We start from the raw sequence: 27,877 nt of genomic DNA, 5'->3' as shown, positions 1-27,877 counted from the left end.
GTGGGGTTTTGGGATTTCGCCGTCCTCTACTTCAGGTCATTGTCTCCCCGTGGGGGGCCTCCCCATAGGCTACCGCTGTGGCATGATGAAGCTGGACCTTGGTTCTGCGTTCATCGGACTTCCAACACTTGCTGTGTCAGATCTGTAGCAGGCAATTTGTTGGTGGGGGTCACTCTTATGTAGGGACCTGGGATCGGGACCCAAGTGTGATATTATGTGGTCTGAGTGCTTTCCCCACTCTGTAGTATCTTGGGTTTAGGGGTGGGGAGCACACCCACGGCAGTCTCTCCCCAGTCCTACTGCCTGGCCACCAGGGCTGCCCCAGGCCGCTCGCTAACAGCCTTTTGTTACTGCTGCAGAGAGGCCCATATGGATCTAGGCTCTTCCAGCAGTCCTTGATGAGGGGCCCGTCACCAGGGGTCCGGGCCTAAAATTCTGCGTGTCTGGGGGGCACTGAGTCCCGGACCTCATGCTCCGGCAGATCTGGTGGACTGCTCCACCCCAGGTTTTTGGGCGGTAGCAGGGGCTTTGTCGGTGCTGGCCGCAGTGGGGCCCGACGTATCAGGCCCATCACGGACGTGCTGTGCTTGTGTTGCACACACCGTATGTTCCTCTGGGTACGCCTTGCGGGGCACAAGTTATAGTTAACTCAGCTGTCTATAATGGCTGACATTCACTGGTTTGTACAAGTGAAATGTCAGCCTAACTATATCACTCGAACCTTTGTTTTTTTCTGTGAATTTCTAAGATTTTTTAGATGTTAATTCCTTACTATAACATCCCTGAAACCTGTGTTTTTTCAGTGATGTAAATATATGTATATACATAATTTGGTGTGTGTATAACTGTATGGGTGAGTAAGTGTCCGTGTAATTGACTGCATGGGTTAGTGAGCAGGTGTGTGAGTAGCTCTATGAGTGACTACCTCAGTGTGTGAGTGGCTGTATGGTGCATTTGCCAGTGGCCATATTAGTGAGTGTGTAAGTACTGGTATTGTTCTGTGAATGTGTTTGTGGATAGGTATGTGGGAGTGGGAGCATGAAAAGTTCTACGGTGATGTGAGTGGAAGTGTTAGGGATTTTCTGGAGGATGTCATCAGTGATGTCACTGACCATGTCGTGAGTGATATAATATGTGAGGTCATAAGCAGTGTATTACTGGGCCATGATTTATAGTTAGCTCAGCTAAGGATAACAGCTGAATTTCACTGGATTTGTAAGAGTGGAATCTGAGCCTAACTATAACGTCTCTATACTATTTGTTTTTTTCAGTAAATTTCTAAGCTTTTTTTAATAAAATTTTTTGACTATAACGTCCCTGTAACCTTTGATTTTTCAGTGAATTTCTATGGTTTAATTAGTAATGGCATTTGTAGAGTAGTGGAGAAAGGGGATGGTGCCTCTGATCAGCTCTCATGAATCCTTCTGTGTAGAACTTACAGAAAGTACCTGGAGGGCTTATTGGCCCCCATGGTCCCTCAACATCCAACAAGACTTGACTTTCTAACTAGTAGCGTGGCTAGTGATGACTTTGCAGAGTGGTGGAGAGAGGAGGTATGACCTCCGAAGACCTCTTAGCAGACATTTTCACTAAGGACAACTTCAACTCTTTGAAGGTATAGTACGAAAATAACAGGGATTGACCAGTTGACTAGTTTTGTGGTTACCTGTATTTAACACATACATTTGTTTGTTTTTAAACAGACACAACCAGGTCCAGGTCATGATGAAAACCCCACGACTTCAGGGTTTTTAACACGTTGACCCTAGCCTCTGGGAATAGACACCAGCAGTATGTTCTTAGAGAAATATCTCAGTAACAGCACTCTCCATCTGACAACACTCTAAAATCCAGCGCCCAGAGCCTTACACACTGGCAGGAGATAATAGACATTAATCTGCAAAAATGTTATACTCTCTGCCTAGTATTTTTAATTCCAGTTAGGAACTTGTCTCATATGTCATATAAGCACAATGCTATTTAGTTTGTAAAAACTTTTAATTGATGTCTTGCATTCTCAATTATCACTGTTTGTAAATAAGTAGAACAATAATCTGGTGCCATTTATGATGACATGATTTTAGTGCATCAAATATATTTTTGAATAAGATGAAGTAAAAGTGAAATAAATGACACAGGCTTGTGAATTTTCAACATCGGCTTGTCTATTGTAAACAATTTTGGATTAGTTATGCAACTAGATAAAAAGTGTGTATTCTTTTTTTTCCAGAGTTTTATATAGCGCGAACTTGACCCGAATTGGGTATCAGAGCACTTTACATAGCAACAGTTTCGTTACATGAGGACACACATTCATTTTTGTTAGGCACAGGGAGATTAAGTGATTTGCCCAGAGTCACAGGAAGTTTGGCATTGTTACCAAGACTCTGATCCAGATCCCCAGATCCGAGGTCGAGCGCCCTAGCCGTTAGGCCAACTCCTCTCCTCTACAAGACTATCAAATAAAGAATCACTTGCCTTATCAAACCAAGAGGTAGTATCCCTGTTTGGAGGCATACACCCATTCACAGATCCAAAGTGCCACTCACAGACCCTCAAGGGTACTCACACACCCACTCACAGACCCACAGAGGTAGTCACACATTTATTCACAGACCCATAAAGCCACTCGTTGACCTATGCAGCCACTCACACACCGATTCTTAAGGTTTACAGGTTGCAGTAAGGAAATAAAATGGTATACAACATAGAAATTCACAAAAAAGGGCTACAGTGGCGTTATAGTTACGAAATAGAATTACAAAAACTTTAGAAATTCACTGAAAAATACAAAAATTGCAGGGACATTATAGTTAAGAAATAGAATCAAACAAGCATTTGCAAAGCAATCGGTCTTGCAATTGGGAGAGTAGACCTATTGGCATTTTAAATGACAATGTCTTTAACCTGTGTGTTTTGGTTTGGAGTGGAGTGAATGTATGTGGTTTCGAGTGGAATTATGGGTTGATTTGGAATTGTTAGCTGTAGAATTGTGTGGGGTGGAATTGTGTGGTATATAGTGTATTTGTATAGTGGAAATACGCGTTATGATGAATGGATGGGGTGGGAGCTGCACAGAATAGATAGCAAGGAAGACAGGGATAGGTAGTTTGTGCATGAAGTGGTGAATGAACTCCAGACAGAAAGAGTATGTGAGAAAGAGAAAAAAATTGGACAGCAGACTACAGACACATAAAGAGTGTATGCCAGTGTATAGAGAAGACAGCACAAGAAGAGAAGGAGAGATTGGGCTGGTGGGATGGAAATCTTGGAAAGGCATGAAAAAGAAAATGTGCTCAAAGACCTAAAGTGAACCAATATAAGAGAGGTGGGAAGATTGTATGAGAGAGAGGTGAAGAAAAATGTGATTGCCTGTTTTCTGTGCCCCTGGTGTTTAGTATTATTTGCTTACTGTGTCTGCTCTCCCTTTGTCGCTCTGTGCCCGCTTTGCCTCTGTTCCCGGTCCCGCTTCCCACCGCCGCGTCCCCTGCAGCCTCGCCCCCCCTTCTCCCATTCGTTTGCTCCCCCTCCCAGCTGCTCCTCCCTCCCACCTCCCCCTTCTTATGGCGGCTGCCCCGCTGGCGCGCTGAAGGTGTGCCAAGGCAAGACCGACTGTGCCCCTCCACGCCAGGACCACACCCAGCGCCAGAACCCCTGGCCCCCGCAAACACCACAACGCATGACTCCATTACGATGCCAGCACCATCTACACACTCAAACCGGATGATAACACACCTGCTACCACGCCACCCCGGAGCACACCAAAGGACCCTTCACCTGCCGGAACTGCAGCTTTACCAGCATCCGGCCCGCCAAACCACCAACCAAAGAACCCAACTACCTCAGATACATCCTCCTTAACACCCGCTCTGCCCGCAAACACGCCGTCAAACTCTGGGACCTTCTCGACTCTACCTCCCCAGACGTCGCCTTCCTGACGGAGACCTGGCTGAACCCCGCCTCAGCTCCCGACATCACCATAGCCATCTCGAAAGGCTACAAGATCACCTGCAGGGACCGAAGGATCGGCGTAGGAGGAGGAATTACCATCGTCCACAGAAACACCCTCAAAATCTCAACCAACACCGACAACACCCTCAGCACCTCTGAACACATGCACTTGCAGATCCACACCGATCCCAACACCACACTTGTATACAGACCCCCCCAGACCCTGACCACAGTTCAGCAACTCCATCGCCGATTTCATCAGCACACACGCCCTCGCCTACACAGACTACATCCTCCTCGGGGACTTGAACTTCCACCTCGAGAACAACAACAACACCAACTCCATCACCCCAATCGACAACCTCGCCAACATCAGACTCCGACAGCTCGTGACAACACCCACCCATGCTGCCGGCCCCATGATTCACCGCAACCCCCCACGTCTCCTTCAACCACACCACCAAATCCCACTGAACCAACCACCACTGCATCTACTTCACCTTCAGGAAGCACACCACCCACCACCGCACCCAGCAGATGCCTAGACGCTGCTGGAGCAAAATCACTGAAAACCAGCTAACCACCACCCTCGCCCAGAGCCCACCCGTCGACCCCACCGACCCCGACACCGCCGCCCGCAACCTCAGACAGTGGATCGAAGACTGAGCCAACACCCTTGCCCCACTCAAGAAGCCTTACAAACAGCCACACTAGCAAGAAAGACACCTGGTTCACCGAAGACCTCCAGGCCTCCAAACGAACATGCCGAAAACTGGAGAAGAACTGGCTCTGCGAAAAAACACCGGACAGCTACACAGCCCACATGAACGTTACCCGCAGACACCATCAACTCGTCAGAGCCGCCAAGAGGGCCTCATTCAAAGACCGCCTAGATAACTATGCACACAACAGCAAAGAGCTCTTCAACATCATGAAGGAACTCTCCAAACACAGCTCCAACACCAATGACATCCTGCTTTTGCAAGACCTGTGTGACTCGCTGGCCACCTTCTTCCACCGCAAGATCGCCGACATCCACGACAGCTTCAATGCCTTGATTGCCACGTCAACCACTGCCCCCATGACCACAACCTGCACCAACCGCCTTCTCTCCTGGACCAGCATCAACGACGAGGACGCCAGCGAGATCATGAACACCATACACTCTGGCTCACTGCTACACCCATGCCCTCACCACATCTTCAACAAAGCCCGGACAGGCATCGTACCCCATCTCCGGAAAGTAATCAACATCTCCTTAGAGACACCAACCTTCCCAGAAAGCTGGAAGCATGCCGAGATCAACACCTTACTCAAGAAGCCCAAGGCAGACTCCAAGGACCTCAAGAACTTCCGACCCATCTCCCTGATCCCATTCCTGGCGAAGGTCATCGGGAAAACCATCAACAAAGAACTGACACGCTACCTCGAGGAGAACAAGATCCTGGACCCCTCCAAATCCGGGTTCCAAAGCAACCACAGCACCGAAACCGCCCTCATCGCCGCCACCAATGACATAAGGACCCTGCTGGGTAACCGGGAAACAGCGGCCCTCATCCTTTTGGACCTGTCAGCCACCTACGACAAGGTCTGCCACCGCACATTACGAACACGCCTTCTCAACGCCGGGATGCAAGAGAAAGCCCTGGACTGGACCACATCGTCCTCTCCGGCAGAACTCAGAGCGCCTGCCTCTCCAATGCCACCAAAATCATTTGCTGCGTACCGCAGGGCTCTTCTCTCAGCCCGATGCTGTTCAACATCTACATGGCACCCCTCGCCCACGTCACCCGACAGCACCATCTCAACATCATCTTCTACGCCGACGACACCCAGCGGATCCTTTCCCTCACTAAAGACCCTCACACCGCCATAACCAACCTCCAAGAAGGAATGAATGCCGTCGCCGAATGGATGAGGAACAGCCGACTGAAGCGGAACTCGGACTTGATGGAGTACCTCATCCTCGGCTCCACCCCTTCAGCCTGGGATGACTCATGGTGGCCGACAACACTAGGAACAGCCCCGACAACCACTGACCACACACGCAACCTAGGGGTTAACCTCAACTCCACCCTCTCCATGACTAAGCAGGTCAACGCCGTCTCCTCGTCCTGCTTCAACTCCCTCCGAATGCTCCACAGGATCTTCAAGTGGATCCCTTTTGAGACGAGAAGAACAGTGTTCAGGGCCCTCGTCACCAGGAGGCTGGACTATGGAAACTTTCTCTCACTCACTTTCTCTTTTACCATCTCTTTCTCTCTCTCCATCTCTCCCTCTCTTTCTCTCTCTCTCACTCTCTTTCCCTCTTTCTCTCTCTCTCCCTCTCTTTCTCTCTCTCTCCCTCTCTTTCTCTTTCTCTCTTTCCCTCTCTTTCTCTCTCTTCCTCTCTCTTTCTCTCTCTCTCTCTCTATCTCTCTTTCGCTCACTCTCTCTGTCCTTTGATGAGCACATGACACACTTTCTTAACTAGAATACTGTCTTGCAGTCTGTGACTTACAGATTGTTCAGAGAAAACCCGGCATGACTCTTCAAAATAGTTTTTGGAGTTAATTTGAATAAAATGTTTTGTTTGGTAATTCAAAGATGAATGTGTAATTCTCATTTTTCTGACCACACATGCATGTTGAGTGTTGTAATTGTGCAACATCATGCGAATTCTTTTGTTCATGATTTCATAAAGTTGATGTAACATAACTTTGTCCAGGGGTGGGGGTGCCCGGGGCATGGCCCCGGGGAGGTGGGGTCCTGTGGGTGGTGACAGTGAGTGTTGTGGCCCTCTTGGGTGTTCGAGCTGCATGATCAGTTGCTCCATGGCCTCTGTTGTTCTACAGGTGTGGCTCTGGGCTGGGCTCCCTTTTCTGGTGCAGGTTGTCGTCCGAATTTACACCAGGTAAGAGCAGATGGTAATTCCCTGCTGCTAATACACCTTATCACCTTTTTTGTCTTCTTATTGCCGATCTGGCTGGTCGTTCAGAATGTTGCGAAGTGGTGTTGTTGTGGCTTTTTGCAGGAGAACGCCTACTCTGCATATCATTAGCGATAATTTCTGGTGTCATCTGTGGAAATGTTTTCTGCTGCTGGTGTCTCAAGGAAACTGGTGATATCGAATGTTAGCACAAGCTTGTGAATGGGGCCATGGATTTATCGCAATTTTGGCTGCGAAAAAGTGCCTCTAGCTTGGCGATAAGTTCTTGAGAATATGCCCCTACATGTCTGTATCTTCCTTATAGGAAAGGTCCATGTTTCCCCAGAGAAACTTGCTTTTACTTTTAGTTGCAAGGTTGTTTAGCTTTGGGTGATTGCACCCACCACTTATCGCTTCATCTTCCTAAAGTTAGATCTAGGGAAAGGGTAAAAGTTAAATTACAGTAGGGGTTATAATAGAGGTTACAGCAAGGGATAGGGTCAGAACAGTGCTAGAATCTCATCTAGGTTTAGGAGTAATGTTATGTTCAGGGTGGGTGTTGAAGTTTAGGCTTCTGAGAATAAATATATACGGGTAACTGATAAAGTTATAGTATCAGCACCGTAGGCCATAAGTTGCTGTATAGTAATTCTCAAGTAATGTCTTCATCCGTTATGCTCAAACTTTTTGTGACCCCACTGCTTAGAAGTCACAGTAATAATACAACTGTTCAAAATACACAAGAGGAAAAGAATCATATAATTATATATGGGTCACTGCTGAGATTAGCTATATAGGGTTATTACTGAACAGTAGTTATATGTCCCAGGGCAGTTTAATAGTAGCAAATTGGGTGAGGGGGCACTGTGTGATTTTAGTTTTGCCAGGGGTAAAACTGGAATCAAACCATGTGGTAATACTTCACATTTTTACTTTTAATCTTTTTTCCACACACAAAGACTTCCTGGTGGCGTGTGGAAAAGTAAATTTTGCCATGTTCTGTGTCCCTACGTATTCCCCATCTTATGCTATATGTGCATGATTAATATGCATATGTATTCCCTGTGACCGATTAAAGACGTAATTACAGTTGTGTCCATCTCTAGTATGCCAGTTTCCAGTTCTCGTGAAAGCTACGAGTAATTGGCCTATGTAAACCTATGTTGCCACGTTTTACAGTGTGCACGTTAATTCAGTAAAAGTCCCCGTTTCTAGGCCTCAAAAGGGCCCGGACTCAGATTCAGCTCCTGTTTCCTGAACCCTCTCCGAGGAGCGATACAGCCCCCACCTGCATCCCTGACCCTTCACTTACTTCCTGCCTCGCAGTGCCCGGCTCGGCCTGGCTCTGGCTGCCAGTCTGCCAAGAGTATGTTATGATTCTAGTTATCAGTCCAGCCCTCCTTCTCTGCATTCCTGAGCTACTGAATCGCATCAATAGTTTCCGTCATGGTCTAGCCTTTATGTCTCCATGTAAGAGAAATACTGTATTAATGGTCATTTAATATTCCTCAACACGCACTACATATAGAATAATGCATGCACCAGTCTTAGTGTCTGTTAGCCTTTACCCTGATAACTTTTGGATTCTATCAACATGTTCTCTAAACATCAGATACTAGATAGTGTTTAGGTACATGTCGCTCTGACACTCCAGACTTTAGTCTCCTCTTCTAGTGCAGAAGTCATAGCCCCCAGTTCTCCTGGTAACACGTCATTGCCAGCTTGCGCGCACCACTAGGTCAGAGGTCCCGGCTCCTTAGGTAGCCCCCTCCATGTTTTCCGCCCCATTTATGACATATTCTGTTACGTTTACATCACATGTCTATGTATACGCCTTGTACACGCCTCTTGTTACACCTACTTTCTGCCTTATCTTTCGCGACTGCTACAAACTCCGCCCACTGCTACGCCTACTGTACCGAATGCAATATAATTTGTTTTAGTATATATATGTTATGCACTGTTATTAAAGCTAGCGCGCTCATCCCAGATCCTGCCCCGGCAGCTGCCGGGCCCTGCCATCCTTTTCCCATGCAGGTTGTCCTGTTCCTGTCCTTTATGCTATATTAAAACCTGCAAACTCCAGCTACCTCGAATCTTGACTCTTATTTATTGAGCTATCTGTTATTTATATATCCAGTCAAAAATAGAACAGGTATTTGATTATTTATTTACCACATAATGGCGCCCGAATAGGGACTTGCCCTTTCCCCACGCGCCGGTGAAGCCACGCAAGCCCCCTGACCCTCTGCAGCCGTGACGGAACCATCCTGCGCACCGGCAGATATTTCTGCTTCAAGTATCCCTCAGGTCCACGGAGGAGACGGAGGTTGCGGTCCAGCATCCAGACGAGGCGGTGGAGGAACGCGGCGAGTCCCGACCAGAGCCCAAGCCGAGAGTCCAAGGTCCGAGGTATCCGGAGGCCCACCTGTAACTGAAGTCCGAAGTTCGTCCGTCCGTCGTCCTAGCAGTCCAGTCCAGTCCGAGGCTTTCCGTTCTTGCTGCCCGGTGAGTACCGTTGCTGGGGTAGTATCTAGACAGGGTCAATCTAATTGTCTCTGGTCCGTGGGTTTGGGTACGCAAATCCAACACGAAGTGTCCACCTAGGTGGATGCGGGTCCTGACGTGTCTCTTTAAGAGACCGGTAAGTTCTGTACTGTTTTAGCAGTACATCTAGAAATTCTAGTAAGTTCTGTTCTCGAGAAATTCATGTGTTCTGTTCTCAGTATTCTAGGTAATATTCTGTCCGAACTGTTATTCTAATGTTATTCATGTATTTTTATGTCGTGGTATGAATGACTTGTTATTCCATTTATTATCGTGTTTATTGTGTATTGTATTGTGTCTAGACTCTAGAAATCATGCCTCTGTTCTCCAAATTACGTCAGTTAAAAACTAGAAAAGGGCTGCTCGAGGAAGCAGTCCCTGTCCCTCCTAGGGACAGTCCAGGTCATTTTATGTATCACAAGCATGGCTTAAGTGCCATAATATATCTAGACTTATGGTCTGATTATACCAGACACCTCGAAGAGAAATATAGATGGCCCGTATCGGGTACATGGGATGCCGAGTGCATCATGCGAGTAGAAGAAGCATTATGGAAAAAGAAATCCAGACAGTCACAGAAAGATGCCATCAAGTTATGGCGCAAAGAATCTCATAAAAGAACCGAAAAAGAATTCAGAAAAGCAGAATTAAGTAGAGAATCCACAGAAAGAACCCAAGAAAGGGAATTAATCGAAATAGGTGAACGAGTTAAAGCCGAACAGTCAGACAGACAGAGGAATGCCCTTATTAAGGGTATGTATCCTCTTCTTGCCGAGGGCTTGCCAAAAGCAACCTCGGAGGCATCCAGTAATTTTCCGCCACCATTAGTTCCGACCAAGCTACGTCACAAACCGACCGCAGCTGATATTTTTCTCTCGTCCTATTTGGACGACACAGTCCCAGAGTATGCAAATTCTGTTCTGCCTGCTCCTGTAAATAATGTGATTCCTGTTCCTCCAGCCACCGGGGCACCCGTCACAGCACCTGTTACGGTACCCCCGGTCCAGCCCACAGTACAAGTACCCGCTACATCAGTCACTCTCCCAGCCCGTACAGTACACACAGACGATTCCAGTCTAGGAGCCACGGGGGGAGGTTCTCCTCGTACCCCGCCTCAACACAGACGTATGACGCTACATGAATTAGCGTTACAGCGTACACCCAAATTTCAGTCAGTTGCAGATATCAAGAAAGCACTCACCGAATGCCGTTATGATTCAGTCCCAGGCGATGACGCCATGGTCATATATTCATTGCGTGTAAGACGGGTGACCGAGTATTTGGACACCCTGCCAAATATGAAGGAATATCTAGACCGAATATATCGTTTTATCCGTACAGGAGAAGATCCAGAAAGCATTGGCGATGCTATGAACAAAAGAAAAGTCGAGATTCAGCTCATACTGTTAAAATTTATAATTAATTGTTTAATAAGAGAAAAAGATTATCCAGAAAAAGATCGGGAAGAAATGAAAGTCCTGACCAGGTGGAGTGACCATATAGCCGAGGGAAGACACAAGACACTAGGTAGTATAGAGAGTATGTACAAGAAAATCCGTAAGGAAATAATAAAGTTACACGAGAAACGAGAAGCAACACAAGCAACCGAGAAAGAAAATGACTCTTCTACTGAAGAGGTAGACGACGAGAATACCGCCAGAATAGCGTATGTAGGTAAATCTAGATTTCCAGACCGACATTTACGTCTAGAATACAAGAAAGTTTTCCCTCCTCCAGCACCAGAACAAGAGAATCTTGAACAAGTATTTCAAGCTACCGATCACATTCTGAAAGCACGAATTGGTTATAGTGAGCTTAGTACCATGCATGAACAAGAACAAGCCCGATCAGCAGTCCGATGGGCTACTGATTCTACCACTTTTCCAGACGAAATAGTGGCACAAATGTTTCTGAAACTGCCCCCAGCCGAGCAGCGACTGGTGGGTATGTATATGATCCAGCACCTCATCACCCTGTATGAGGGACAACATTCCGATCCAGGTCCGTTACATGATGTATTAAACGAGTTACTACAGTATAGATGGAAAGGTCTAGGTACCGATTTAATTAGTATCATTCTAGAACAGCGCCACAAATACCGAACGTTTCTAAACCCGCACTTTGTTCACGTCTCACCCCCAGGAAGTAAACCATTTTACATAGATAGACAGAATCCGTTACGAGAAGTACATCCAGTCAAGAAAGAGGGTGGTGGTCTAGAACGAGTATTTGTTTACACCCCTATCACAAAGATGGAACTCTTAGAGATGAAGAAATTAATTCCCTGTCACGACAAAGATCCAGCAGGGTTCCACCGTGAATTAAAAGACATGCTCCGTATGGGAGAATACACGTATCCAGATATCATTAAAATGTTAAAGGTCCTGTTGCCTGCGGGCATATATGAAAAACTCAAGGAAAAAGAATGGGAGGTGGGAGAGAAAAAGATAGATTGGACAGCTCTAGAAGCTGAAGATAATACCCGTGTACCAGGTACCGGTCTAGGAGATAAATGTAAAGAATTACCTGAGTTGTTGATTCAGGTTTTGCCTAGGTTATTAGCCACGAAAAAGGAAGACTGGGATGCAATCTCTGCATGCAAACAGAAACAGGATGAAGACACTAGTGATTTTTATTCTAGATTCGAGAAATGCTTTATCATCAACAGTGGTTTGAAGACAGGTAGCGATTCATACCCTCATCTTTTTGTTACTAAACTAGTCGAGAATTCAAGCCCACAAGTTAAAAACCGAGTTTTGAAAGTCGAAAGTACCTGGCAAGCTAATACTCCGTCACAAATGCTTCAAATGCTCCAGTACCACCAGAATAGAATCAGAGAAGAGCAAGATCACGAAAGGAGACGTATGAAAGACACGAAAATGAAAGTATTAGTTGCACAATCTGTTCCTCAAGACAGTCAGAAGAGGGGTCCGAATCAAGCCAGTCATCCTGCAGCTCCCGTTAAAGGGACCTGCAATTATTGTAAACAGCCAGGTCATTTTATAAACGAGTGTGCAGTTCTGAAACACAACATAGCCACTGGTAAGACTAAAGAAAGACCACGTCCGCCTAGACAAGAACAAGTTTCACAGACTTCTCAGTCACCACAGAATGCACAACAGACAGTTCCAGCACCGCAGCCTATAGCTGCAACACAGCACGTTACACAGCAAATGTACCAGTATGCACAGTCCGAGTATCCAGATTACCAGCAGTATTCATGAAACAGCCTAGAGAGGGAGGTAGGCTTGCCTCTCATCGAGATACCTGTAGATCAAGAGGGTCCCTATGTTCATAGTCAAGTATTAGGGAAAGACAGAAAGTTTCTGATTGATACAGGGGCAAGTAGGACTACTATCAGTCATGACGAGGTTCCAGGGGCTCCGCTCTCAGGCTCTAGAAAGGTTTCCCTTGGATTTTCAGGAAAGCCGATAGTAAACGAGATATCAAAGCCAGTTTCCCTAGAAGTAGGTCCATTGTCCCGAACTACTGATTTGTTACTTACGAAATCATGTCCAGAAAATTTGTTGGGTATTAAGACATTGAAGGAATTAGGTGCAGTAATATGTTGCTCCCCAGAGGGAGTTCGTTTGTTTTTGCGTGACTTCAAAGGTCACTATGTATTACGTGATTTTGATCCCAGATTGTCTAATGTACCGCAGCATTTATGGGCGCAAGGTCCAACTGATGTTGGTTTTATGCAAATCACACCCCATCGTGTGACTCTCAAACCAGGTATTGTTTTGCCACGAATCAGACAGTACAGATTGCCACCTGAGGCTGTAGCAGCCTTATCCAAAATTATTGACGAGCTCATTGCTCAAGGAGTGGTTGTAGAAACTGACTCCAATGTATGTAATTCTCCTATCATTCCAGTCATGAAACGTACTGATCCAAATGCACCTCCAGTATATCGATTAGTGATTGACCTTCGAGAACTTAATAAATGTATCATACCCCAGTATCCAGTAGTCCCAGATATTTCATCCCTATTGACAGCCATTGATTCTGAAGCCACGTTCTTTACTGTCATCGACCTCAAGAACGCATTTTTCAGTGTTCCCATTCATCCAGACAGCCAGTTCCTTTTCGGATTCTGTTTAAATGGAAGGAGCTATAAATTCACACAAGCTCCTCAAGGTTTCACAGAAAGTCCTAGTATTTACAGTCAAGCACTCAAGAGACAACTAGACAATATTCATATGCCAACTGACACTGCCCTGCTCCAGTATGTCGATGATCTACTGATCACAGCCCGTTCTGAACGTGACTGCGAGCGAGCGTCACTTACAGTTCTGTATTTCCTAGCCGAGATGGGGCACAAGGTGTCCCCTTCCAAATTACAATTCTGTGTCCAGCAAGTGATCTATTTAGGCCACTTACTGTCCAAGTGGGGTAGGCAGTTGACACCTGACCGTATCCAGTTAATAGCAAGTCTTCCACAGCCCAAGACCCAGAAGGAGGTACGAGCTTTTATCGGCCTCACTTCTTATTGCAGACAATGGATTCCTCAGTATGCATTTCTAGCCAAGCCACTGATACAGTTAACGACACAGGAGGCAGCCGTATCGACTGTCCTCCCTTGGACATCCGAACATACACTTGCTTTTAATGAGTTAAAGAAAGCCTTATGCCAAGCCCCTGTTCTACACCGAACTATAGTAAGCCTTTTACACTTTTCGTCACAGAACGTGATGGTACAGCATTATCTGTTCTCACACAAGATCAAGCAGGACAATACAAGCCCTATGCTTATTTTTCGAGCACATTAGATCCAGTAGCCCAGGCTCTGCCTGCGTGCCTCAAGTCAGTTGCAGCCACAGCACTAGCTATCAGACAAAGTGATTCCATAGTATTAGGACACTCCCTGACAGTACAAGTTCCACACTCCGTGGAAGTTCTTTTAAACCGAACCCAGACTCAGCACTTGACAATTGCACGATTAACAGGTTATGAACTGACACTGTTCCAGCCACACATAGAAATCAGACGCTGCAACGTTCTAAATCCTGCTACACTGTTACCGTCAGTTACTTCAAATCCGGCCACACATGACTGTGTGGAAGTTGTTAACACTATGACAAAACCAAGACAAGACCTGACAGATATTCCATTACCTAATCCCGACCTGACACTTTATGTGGATGGTTCATGTATGAGAACTAGTACAGGAGAACTAGTAGCCGCGTATGCAGTGACTACTGAAACCGAAGTTATAGAAACACACCGTATTGACACTCTGTCTGCTCAAGCAGCAGAGCTAGTTGCTCTGACCCAAGCCTGCATACGTGCCAAGAACTTGAAAGTTAACATATACACAGATTCACGTTATGCATTCGGAGTCGTACACGACTTTGGAGTGCTCTGGCAAGAAAGAGGTTTTATGACTTCTCATGGGACCAAGATTCAGCATGGTCTTCTCATTCAAGCTCTGTTAGATGCAATTCATTTACCGACAGCTATCGCTATCATGAAGTGCAAAGCACATACGAAAGTCACTGACATCATTTCCCAAGGTAACGATCTAGCAGATCGAACAGCCAAGCTTACAGCTCAGACACCAGACATTCCAGTTAACACAACACTGACACACACTCCAGAACAGACTACATGTATGACAGTTAAGGACCCTACACAAGATGTCATAGATATCCAGTCACATGCTACTCCCGATGAAATCAAGAAATGGTCCGAACAAGGAGGGGTCCAGACAGATCAGGGATGGTTGACGAAGGGAAAAGCCACATGGTTTCTCCCCGACTCAATGGTTCAAGTCATTATTAATACCGCACATAGTCCTGCACATTTAGGAGAAAAAGCTATGTTAGACAGTATCCAGAACATTTGGTTCAACAAGCATTTACGAGCTGCAGCCAAGCAGAAAGTCCGTACCTGTATGATATGTTGCCAGTTCAATCCAGGTAAAAGTGTCCCGGTGGAACAAGGGGGATTCCAGCCTCCTGACCACCCTTTTGAAGTCCTCCAGATGGATTATATTCAGATGGAGCGATGTCGAGGTTTCAAGTATGTCCTTGTAGTTGTATGCGCTTTGTCCAGATGGACAGAAGCATATCCGGTCCCAGATTACACAGCTGCGACCACTGCCAAGCAGTTGGTTCGTGAATTCTTTCCTCGCTATGGACTCCCTAGGGTCGTGTATTCTGATAACGGCCAGCCATTCTCATCTGAGTTAATGAAGCATGTTTCCCTTCTGTTAGGATACCAGTGGAAGTTCCATTGTGTGCGCCATCCTGAAGCAGCCGGTCTCGTAGAGAGACATAACCAGACATTAAAAATCCGCATTGCCAAAGTGTGTAAAGAGAAAGGAGTAGACTGGCTAGTTGCCCTGCCAGTCGCTTTATTTTATATGCGCATGGTCGCACATTCCAGATCAGGTCTGTCCCCTTATGAGGTCGTATTCGGCCGCCCCCCAAACATGTGGGGTACACCTAGACCCCGCAGTATTACAGATGTTTCCAGTAATATGTTGACAGATTACCTAGCTTCCTTGATGTCTGCCCTACACTCTTGTCGTTCACAGGTTGCCGCCACATTTCCAGACAATACCGAGGTGAAACCGCATGAAATCGTTCCAGGAAACCTCGTACTTATTAGGAACTTTGATCGTTCAAGTCCGCTGGAGCCCCGCTGGAAACAACCTCAACTTGTCCTTCTGACCACCCGCACGGCCGTGAAGTTGGAAGGCCGCAAAGGCTGGGTGCACCTGTCCCACGTCAAGAAATTTCATGGACTTCGAGAAAAAGAGTTTGCCGAGAACATTTTTAAGGACTGCCAGAATTCTAAAGACTGCCCTATTCTCAAGGACTGTCCCGCTACTGATTTCGAAATCAAGCCCTCCCTGTTAGAGAAAACTCCGCAGCAGGAGTATAAATTAAAGCTCCGGTCTAGTAAAATAAGTCAGCCAGTTTAATTGTCTAAGTCCCCCTCGGGTGAAGCGGTTAGACAGGTTTCTGACATGTATGAGATAGACCCCCATAGTGAGAGAGTTAGTCAAAACTCTATCAGATGTATCGTTTTTCTAAGTTTTATATTGTTTTTGAGTTTGATGGTTACCTGCACAAGTTATGCATTTCATTTATGTTTTCCAATTTCTCATGTAAATAAGTTTGCTAATGCTACAGTAGAGCACACATTTAGTGATCTGCCTCCTCACGAGCTATCCTATCGTCTTGCTATGAGAAATAATACATTTATTAGAATGTTACACTATTCACACCAGACCAGCAATGCCACTAATTGTTGGGTGTGTGGTCGACTCCCCCCTTTCCAGACACCGAAGGGAGTTCTGCCACTCTTTCCTTATCCGTTTTCACATAATGGTTCGTGTGGAGCATGGTCCACGTTAACGTCATCTTCTAATGATATGTTACTTCTGAATAGTACATGTTTTCCAGACAAACAAGGTCTCACCCATAGAACAGGGTTAGATCTAGAAAATGAAGTATATAATTTAGGCAATTATTCCTCGAATTTTATGGTCCTGAATGTTCAGTCTGATACTACTCCAGACTTGCCTGCTATTTCAGTACTACCAGTCAGAGGCGAATTATGTGTCCGAAAGAATGGTTCCACACATGTAGGACATAGTGATTGTACTACTATTGTCGAGTATAGTGACAGTGGGAAATCTATTTTCAAAGCCTCACGTCATTCTTATTTTGTTTGTGGTCAGACCGCATATGTTCGTTTGCCCCTCGATTGGGATGGAACATGTTATATTGCCTTCCTACTGCCACCAGTTTTTCTAGCCCCATCAGATTATCATAGGAACACACATCTAGTACACCTTAGACATAGAAGGGAGATCGAGTCCCCAATTGTCGATCAAACTGAAACTGCTCTAGAACAATATCAAGATTTCAATAAAGGATTCTTCTTCTTTATAGGACCTGTCCAGAATAGTAAGTTAATCCGTAGGTTAACCAGAACCCTTAAAGCAGTAGTGAATGAGACTACTTCTGCTCTAGGTAACTTAACCGAAGAGCAATCTGCTATGAGATTTGTCGTGCTCCAAAATCGTCTCGTCCTTGACGTCATACTGGCCGATAGGGGCGGGGCATGTAGAGTCATCGGATCTAGTTGCTGCATTTTCATTCCTAATAACGCGCCGTCTGTTTATTCAGCTATAACCAGACTTCATAAAATTGCCCATCAGTTACACCAGAATCCAGGCACCTGGACATGGTCAGGTTGGCTCTGGAGTATAATTTCTGCCTGGGGATGGAAAGTATTGTCATTCCTAGGTATAGCAGCAATGATCATTTTCAGTTGCTGCCTCTGTATACAATGTGGCCCTGCGATTTGCGGCATTTGTGCTACATCCTGTATTCCAAGTCCTAGTCCTAAGTCCCGTTCCAAGCCAATTCGAGACGAGCAAATGATACTGTATGAAATGATAGATGGTATCATGAATATTGATGTTTCCTGATGGAAACGTAGTGACAAGGAGGGAATGTGGAAAAGTAAATTTTGCCATGTTCTGTGTCCCTACGTATTCCCCATCTTATGCTATATGTGCATGATTAATATGCATATGTATTCCCTATGACCGATTAAAGACGCAATTACAGTTGTGTCCATCTCTAGTATGCCAGTTTCCAGTTCTCGTGAAAGCTACGAGTAATTGGCCTATGTAAACCTATGTTGCCACGTTTTACAGTGTGCACGTTAATTCAGTAAAAGTCCCCGTTTCTAGGCCTCAAAAGGGCCCGGACTCAGATTCAGCTCCTGTTTCCTGAACCCTTTCCGAGGAGCGATACAGCCCCCACCTGCATCCCTGACCCTTCACTTACTTCCTGCCTCGCAGTGCCCGGCTCGGCCTGGCTCTGCCTGCCAGTCTGCCAAGAGTATGTTATGATTCTAGTTATCAGTCCAGCCCTCCTTCTCTGCATTCCTGAGCTACTGAATCGCATCAATAGTTTCCGTCATGGTCTAGCCTTTATGTCTCCATGTAAGAGAAATACTGTATTAATGGTCATTTAATATTCCTCAACACGCACTACATATAGAATAATGCATGCACCAGTCTTAGTGTCTGTTAGCCTTTACCCTGATAACTTTTGGATTCTATCAACATGTTCTCCAAACATCAGATACTAGATAGTGTTTAGGTACATGTCGCTCTGACACTCCAGACTTTAGTCTCCTCTTCTAGTGCAGAAGTCATAGCCCCCAGTTCTCCTGGTAACACGTCATTGCCAGCTTGCGCGCACCACTAGGTCAGAGGTCCCGGCTCCTTAGGTAGCCCCCTCCATGTTTTCCGCCCCATTTATGACATATTCTGTTACGTTTACATCACATGTCTATGTATACGCCTTGTACACGCCTCTTGTTACACCTACTTTCTGCCTTATCTTTCGCGACTGCTACAAACTCCGCCCACTGCTACGCCTACTGTACCGAATGCAATATAATTTGTTTTAGTATATATATGTTATGCACTGTTATTAAAGCTAGCGCGCTCATCCCAGATCCTGCCCCGGCAGCTGCCGGGCCCTGCCATCCTTTTCCCATGCAGGTTGTCCTGTTCCTGTCCTTTATGCTATATTAAAACCTGCAAACTCCAGCTACCTCGAATCTTGACTCTTATTTATTGAGCTATCTGTTATTTATATATCCAGTCAAAAATAGAACAGGTATTTAATTATTTATTTACCACAGGCGCTTGGAGAAATATGCATGGGAAAATACTCCAGGTCAGGGTTTAAATGAGGCTGGACTGCAGTCTTAAAACAAGCTGTAAACTGCAGTGAATAATGGAGGGTACCCATTTGATTAAATATGAAAGAATGAAAGGCTGATGGGCCCATCTCCCTATGAACCTTTGCCCGAAAAACAACACAGTTCCTTGCAGTGGATGCATTGGTCAGTTGAGGCATCAGACCCCATGCACCTTTTAGCCCACCAACGTGTTTTTTTACATTTGGCCAGGAGCAGTCTTAATTATTACATTTTCAATTGAATCTTAGAAGTTTATAAGCGTGCACTTACCAAAAGGTGCGTTATCAGCATACACTTTGCTTGTAGTGATCATGATTCCAATGAAAAAGAGAGCTGAAGAAAAATGACATGAATTTCCACCATTAACAAAATTAGCAATTTTACAACTCTTATTATTTGTTGAGCTACTTAATTTTTTTATATCAAAATGCAGATTAATCAAATGCTAGATAGACTAAATGACTCCTTTAAAAAAAAATATTTAGATATATAAAAACATATTGGAAATAAAGTTACAATTTCCATAATTAAGTCTCAATGTTTGGAAACTTACAGGATTTCGATTGAGCACATGGCACTTAGTAATGAGTCAAATATAGAAGGGGGTGTTATTTTCACCCCAGCGTGTCCATATTATGAACATGAAGCTAAGACTAGATATTGACACTAGTAGGATACTATTAGAGAAGGTAAACTACATCAAACATTCAGATATGGTTTGGACTCACTCACTATTGAGTATCTAGGTTGGTAGTGTCTCATCAGAGAGCGAGAGCAGCTACTGAGATGATCCCCATATGTGCTGGGACAGTTAAATGTCATCTTTGAGGGTCTACAAAGTCTCAACCAGTTTACAAAGAAGGCTGTCACGAAGGACTATTATAAAGAGGTGTGACAACTTTGCAATCCTTATCCCTGGGTAAGTGGATTACGAGTTTATTTCCGGAATGTCCTTGGTATCATGTAGCAATGCTATTTCTATGGAGACTCGTATGATACACATACATGTTGTCTCAGTTTGAACCAAGCCATGTGCAACTGTACTTCCTCCACACCTCTTTCCAGTAGAGTACAATGTCCAGACAGGTCCTCAGGATGTGTATGAGGTTTCCACCTGGTTGGACGTAACGCCAGCAATTTGTGTATGGGATTATTCCAACCTTATGTAACTTGATTTGGGTCCAATACCACTTATGTACAATCTTCAAGTAGCTGAACTTTAGCCTAGCTTTCTGCAGGTTTCTGTCATGTGTATTCAGGAGATGAGTCGATTCATCATCCATAAATCATTTTCCCATGATAATTGTCCATACATTCCTTGTGAGTAGAGAGTATAATTCTTCGTTGTTTACACTGCACAATCCTGATATTAGGATTTTATTGGCCTCCCACTTCACCAGGTTGTTATGCATGACTGGGGATGGTAGGTCAGGGAGAGTTTAGCACAATTTCTAATCAAGCATACAAAAAAGTGATGGATGGGTGCTAGAAACAATCCCAGTTGTAGTTACTTCAGGATGCATCCTAGTCCACTGGTCTTTGACTTAGGGGTAGTGATCCTGAGGCCTTAGGATGGTGTTTTGGGTGTGTGGTTGGAGAGGCCAGCCACCTGAATACTAAAGGTGCAGACCATAAGGAGCAACCCAGTATTCTGTCTTGTCCTTTAGGCTAGTCCTGTCATGTATGCCTCTTTTTACATACATTGTCCTAACCACACGAAAATGACGGTTCTGAACAGGTGACCTGTTACCTAGTAGCTTGCTCCTGTCTCTTCAACACCAGCCTCCTAGTATTCTATCATAATCCCTGTACTAGACGTACATAAACATGCCCTCAGGCACGGCATCATTAATCTGTATAAGGGGCACCACTTTTTCAGCCTTGGCCAACAGCCAGCTGTACATGATCGCCTATGTTTGGAAAAAATGTTATGATTGTTTTCAAAACATATTGATTCTAGAAGAAACCCTGAAGTGACCACTCTAAAATATAAAACCCTTATTCCCCCATGCAATTTAAAGGAGAATTCCTTTCAAGCTGACACAGGGTCCTGCATGCTGAATCTTCGACATGCAGCAGTCTGATATCCTTTGTGGTGTGTCATCCTTGATCAGAGATCGGGCCTCCATTCTCTACCATCAGATGGGGGGGATGATTCTTCCCTAGGGTATTCTTGGCTATACACACATATACATGCTACATCTACATATCTAGGTTAGGTACACTTGGGCAAATTACTTAGGGCGAACATTATAGGAGTACGCAAATACTACTGTTTTATCTGAATTGTGTATGTTCATCTTCTTAGCACTATTGTAGAAATGTATCTCTATTAGTACTTGCGATCTCTTTTGTATGCTTCTGTCTCCTAATTGTCCCAGGAAATATGTTTTACACAAGACTGACGCTGGACCAATAAATACTTATTGAAATGTCCTAATCGCCATCCTGTGTATTTTCTGAGAATAAGCGAGGATGGGTGACTGAGCGAAAAATACTGTACTGTTTTTCACAATCCCTGGTGAATTAGGGTTGTCATGTTCAGTGGTTGCCAAAATTGACCTAAATCACTGTGAAATATAGGGTGGTGGTAGTGGCACTGTAGAGCTAGCTGGTCTAACAGCTGATATATCCTTTGAGGGTGTTGGGAAGACCAAGCCACAGTTTAGTTCATCCAGAACACGCAGGTTCTGGGGATTCCTAGGAACTACACGACATTGCGCCACCAACGTTGGTTTGGTTCTTACATTAAAAGTAATATCTGAGTAGTTTAGTCAGGCTTTCTCAGAAACACCCTACTCACACTTTTCAAAGACATTTGAAGCGGAAAGTGTAAACTGCCTCAGCTGAGCAGATATACAGGGGCCGATTCACAGAACTAACTCAAGACAAAATCATAAACGTACTACTTTTGGTATTCACAGAAGGCATTTAGAAGTCTTAAGTTAGGATTTTGTCTTAAATTTGGATTTTGTCTTAAGTTAGGATTTTGTCTTAAGTTAGGATTTTGTCTAAAGTTAAACTTAAGACAAACTTAAGTTAAACTTAAGTGTAACTTAAGACAAAATCCTAACTTAAGACAAAATCCTAACTTAAGACTACTAAATGCCTTCTGTGAATACCAAAATTAGTAAGTGTATGACTTTGTTTTAAGTTAGTTCTGTGAATCAGCCCCACCCTGTGTATTGGCTGAAAGTTTTAACATGCTTGTAAGGATAAAAGGTTCCCACATTGTGCAAAACCCCTAATTACTAAAACCAGTAATCTTGTCCTGATAATGACTGAGTTAATGAGTGGTGGTTCAGGGATGGGGAAAAAGAAGTGGCTGCTGCTCTCAACATTACAGAGAACTGTAGTAATGCAGTAACTCTTAAGTTTAAGGAACATGGTGTACCCGCAACAGGAGGCGTCATGTTGGAGGCACATAAAGTGGTCTGATCAGAGGTATTCCATTCTTGGGTTCAGTTCTTGCCTATAGATCTACAGACTAAAATGTTCCACATATACATTGTAGTTGAACGCCCAGACAAATACATTCTATATGAAGACATTGATGTCCTGTTAACTTACTAGCAACACAGAAACTTGTTTAAAGATGCCCTCCCACACACAGTATCTGTCGTAAGACTTGGTCCACTCAGCATAGAAGGAGCGACCTGGCTAGTCTTAGCAATGTATACTCCATATCCTGAGATAGATGCACTACTAGTGGATGAAGTCTGTAGAATATACAAAGACGTAGTCCGACTATACAGACACATTGTCCAGTTAATTACGCAAACATTAACACTCTAACCTGCGAGAAATGCTCCAGTTGGTCCGCATCAGACCACACCTGCAATGATCTCACAGACACAAGAATCAGTGATGGGGACAATTCCGTCCAAATGAGAGCAAATTCCGTTCTGGATAGCGCAAAAAAGTGCGCAGTTGGAAGCAGTATTCCCCATACAGGTCCGCAGGAAAAACATAGAATGCTAACCATTTGCTTGCCAATGGGGATGGTTCCCTCAATCGAGGAGTGTACCACTTGGAGGTAATCTCCGCTGCTGTACACATCATAATACACATTGCGCTTTCCATAGCAGTCGTTCCAAAAGTATTGAAACAGATACAGAATGAGTATGGGGCAGGACTAGCCCTGGATTTGGGTATGAAACTTATGGGTAATTTTTCCCAAGTTTCTGTAATCATGCCAAGCAACATAAAAGGAGAGGCAGGAACAGGGGCTGTACACCACCGCCTAAGGGAAATAGCTCCTAAAGATAAGGAGTGAGAGTTACTAAAATGTATCAAAGAAACCTATATTACATTAGGTAGAGATAGTTTGGGAGCCAAACCAGGGAAGCCACAAATGGTGGTTAGTCCCAAGAAGGACAGCTCGAAGCATTCACCCTCTTCTTCTAAAAATAAATGGGATTACAAACAATCTAAAAATAAAAATACAGAAAATAATTCACAATCAAGGGGTGGGTCTCCCCAACGGAGTCCTCTGAGAAAAAGTATAACCTTAATAATCGTGAAAAAATTAGGGGACCTGACAGGTATCAGGACACTAATACATGTTCCTTTCATTCCTTCCAGGGTTCATCAAAAAACTCAGAGAGGGATGGGCAATCAGAACAAAAGCAAGAAGATCGACCAAAGAAAAAAAGGGAAACACTTCATAATCCAGATTACTTTATCAAGCAAGCAGAGCAACCTAAAGCAATTCCTCAATTCAAAAAGAAGAAAGTAGGTGGCTTAAAATTAGACATGCTCAGGTTTCTGAGGACTCAGCTTCTGAACAGGGAATGGGCTCTGACAATGCTATATAGAGCGGCAGAAGTAACAATAGCTCACCAGAACCTGAAGGATTTTCTTGTGACAGCAGAATTGATTGAACATATCACAATAGAAACACCTGATATAAGAGTGTGTGTCCCACATAGACGGTACGAAATTACGCTACAAATAGGGGGGACATCTCAAGAAAAGTTAAATTTCTCTTTTGGGAGAACTTAACATATGAATATGACATCCTGTTAGCAGAAAAAGATTGGCTGCCACAGTTTGTGCCAAAAGGGAAAGGCGTTATTTTGCCTGCTCTCTCCGACCTCGTTCCAGAATCTTTCAAGCATTCATACACACAGGAGTGTGCTCTAGCGCTAGCTTCAGAATTATACCACAACAATGTAGGGTGGGACGTGAGGTCTATCCACCACGAAATCCCATTAAAATCTAATGCAAATCCACAGGGACAGTACCCTATTAAAAATAATGCAAAACGACAGGTCAAAGAAATCTTAGACCAACTTGAATACCAAGGTGTGATTGAGACTTGCACCTTTCCATGAACAATCCTTTGTTTCCTGTAATGAAACCAGACAACCCATAGTGTCTAGTTTTAGATTACTGACATATAAACACATGCACATTAACATTTGCAGTTCAAAATTAACATAGTGCTGCATTAATGAATAAAATTGCATAGATGAAATATAAAACAATATTAGATCTCTCAAATGGATTCTACTGCCAAACTATAGCTCCAGATAGCAGATATTGGACAGCATTCTCTGCCCTCGGCACTCAGGGAAATATTTGTAGTTTGCTACAAGGGTATAATAACAGCCCGGGGCTATTCTCGGCAACAGTGTCAGATTTATTACAAACATGCGATGAGGAGGCAGTGTCCTATGTCGATGACATCTGTTAGATCTGGGGGTCTTTAGTTGGCAGAGGTAAGTACCTTTTTCCAAGTAGTGTCCCTTACTTCTAGTCAGGGTAAGGGGGATACACACTGTTGATAACCCCTGCTCACCACCTGGGTAGCTTGGCACGAGCGAACAGGCTTATCCCCAAGGCAATGTGTAAAGTACTTGTACCAACACTCACAGTAATATAATGAAACACCACAAAAGGACACTACACAAGTTATTTATAAAAATATAAATCACTTTATCTGGATTAGGTAGAGTCAAAACGACATCAAACACACAAATAAAAAATAGTTTCTCTCTCAATAAGGGATTGTCAATAAAGAGGTTCACTGTAGCAGTGATGTTTTGTGTAGAAAAAGTTCCCTTTGCGAAAACGTACTGGTAGGAATAAAAACTCTGGTAGGCTCAGTATGGCTGAGCCCTTGTTGCTTGCATGGGGAAAGTGCCTTCAGATACTGCGAATGCGGTGATCCTCAACAATTATGCTCCTTGGTGTTGGGAGTAACTGTAAAATTGGTGCCCTTGACAACAAAATGCCCCCCGTAGCACAGAATGTACTACTCATCTGCTCCTCTTTAGAATCAGGAATTCACCCTAGCCAACGCACAAGCGTACGCCAGTCACCAAAAAGGATGCTGTCCTTATATACTGCTTTCACTGTACTTTAAATAAAAAGGGTGCTGACCGTTATAATGCCCCCGCTGCACTTTGTCCATAAAAAGAAAAGGACACAGTCCTTCCCCTCCCTGGTCATGAATGAGAACAGGTCTTTGTAGCCCCGCAACCCAACCCAGGCAGTGGCCCGCTTAGCGGCTCAGGTCCTTCAGCCCGATTGTTACCTTGGGGGGTTGCTTTTTATTCGGGCACCTCTAATCCCAGCTCCACACAGATACCAGGTCCTTGGACGGTCCCGTCAAGCTCCTCTCACTCCTCTGCGACAAGCGATGGCTTCCTGACTCAACAAGAGTCTCCTGGTTGCTAGGCAATGGCCTGCTGCCTCTCATAGTCACCGACTGGGCATGAGTACACGCCCACAACAATGCCTCGCAGCTGATCTGGTTGCGACTCGGTCACTCCCTAAACACCACCTCGCAGCTGCTTTTGTTGTGGTGCGGCCTTTCTCACCACACTGCCTCGCATCTGATCACATCGGCAGCACGAACTTGGGCTGGCGGTGATGAAAGCTGGAACACAGTCTATGGGAACACAGAGAATTACCGCTTCTTCTTGAAGGGCTTGCAATCTTGACAATCGGGGGGCGGTGGGGAAGAAATATTGGCCCTTAGAGCACTGCTTTAATCTTGGGCCGACGGTGGTGAAATAAACGCGCATCACTCTTGGGCAAAGCATTCTCCTGGCAGGTCATCAGCTGTGTGCTGGTTTGCACACAACGTTAAAGGCACGATCCTGGGGCAGATCACACTTGAGGCAGCGCAGACCTCATGAAAGGCCCCAGCTGACTTGCACACCGAGTCTCAGAGGCAATCCGAGGGGCCAGTCATAGATCTGCCAGGCAGTCTTCATGAAGGGCACAGGCTGTGCGCAGAAACATGGACACAGCAGCTTGATGGATGTTTTTCTGGAAACTTTTGTATCCCTGAGTTCCCAACAGAAGGCCAGCTCTTCTCAGGTCCTTTCGTTGTGTACCATTTTAGGACCCTATTGTAATTTTCCCGATTCATGCCATTATATAGATATAAATCACTATGTCCTTATATAGGCATAAGAATCATAACTATATTTAGACATAGCTCATGCAGTCCAAATACAGCATGGCTACTTCCACTAGTTCAGAAAATCGACAACAATTTCTTCGAAAATTCGGCTTCAGCAGCTAGGGACTTCCCCTTGCTCGAGAACTGACCTGTCCAAGAACTCATGGCGTTTTCAAAGAATTGATACTCTTTTATGACGTTATTATGTCCACCTTTACGTCAAACTCGGCAACTTCACAGTATAAATATGCCCACATTTGCCTTAGCAAACACGTGGTGGTTTGGAGCAGTTTGACTATCTACTTGCCCGACGCGCCCTTCTACTGCAAGTGCCGAAGGAAGCCGACCCTCCAGCAGACGCACTGCGAGAGACGCTGTCTTTTATCTTGCAGAGAAATCGAGCTCCAGTGTTTCCAAGCTACCCTTGCGGGTTGTTGGGAAATCGAGTCCTGAGCCTGACCATCTTCATTCCAAATCAAGGTACAGAGCTGATTAAACCCTAAGAGAAATCTTGGACAGATTCTTGCCAAAAGAATACTATATTTATTCTAAACCTCTCTTACTTCTTCCCTCGTACTAAGCTTAGGTTAGGTACATCGGGGTAGGTGCATTTTAGAAGCACCAGTTGAGTAATTTTAGCCTCTGTTATTTATGTATATATTTATTTATGGTTTAGGAGCCATACAACGCTCTTACAGTAATATTTTATTATACTGTATGCATTATATTTTGCAACCAGTTTTGCGATTGTAGCAGTTCATTTCTTATGCTTGAGAAAGAAGACTGTTCAATAAATCCTTTTATTGAAAACACCCATCTATCTAATTCTCTGCACCTCTGGTGAAACGAAGCATGCACGATTGACTGAGTGAAATATCTATCTATTGTTTCCACGACTCTGAATATCAGTTTTATCTTGGAGAAAACAAAGTTGTCATGTGTATGCGGTTGTCAGAACTAATCCCTTCTTGTTTATTGAAGAAAGTTTCTAGTGACCTCTGAGATAGCTGGCACTCACAATTAGGTCTAATATATTCGATAGAGACCTAGTAGACATAAGTCCTATGTCACATCTATAGGATATAGTATTCCAATGCGTAGAGCCTATTGGGAATATAGGAACTACACTACACTTGGAGATAGGTAGGCTGCAGAGAGGGGAAAGCATACAGCACAGTTCCTCTTCAAGCAAAGGGGACACAGCACAGAGCAGACAGTCCCTTGGTCCTCTTCCTCAGCAATCACAGCAACTACAGGTCAGCTCCCAGACACTCAGCAATGGCAGTACTTTTCCTCAGTCTTCCTGGCTGTTC

General features: G+C 44.6%; 1 protein-coding gene across 1 annotated transcript in view; it reads right to left on the bottom strand.

The window, feature by feature from the left end:
• Positions 1-27,877, bottom strand: part of LOC144769635 (uncharacterized) — an 846,940-nt gene that overhangs the window by 164,995 nt on the left and 654,068 nt on the right. Inside the window, exon 5 of the mRNA XM_078653809.1 lies at positions 19,418-19,480. Coding sequence (XP_078509935.1) covers positions 19,418-19,480 — 63 coding nt within the window. The remainder of the gene's footprint in view (positions 1-19,417; positions 19,481-27,877) is intronic.

The sequence above is a fragment of the Lissotriton helveticus genome, chromosome 7 (assembly GCF_964261635.1).
Source record: "Lissotriton helveticus chromosome 7, aLisHel1.1, whole genome shotgun sequence".
Classification (NCBI taxonomy): Eukaryota; Metazoa; Chordata; class Amphibia; order Caudata; family Salamandridae; genus Lissotriton; species Lissotriton helveticus.
This window is presented reverse-complemented; position numbering and strand designations above follow the sequence as displayed.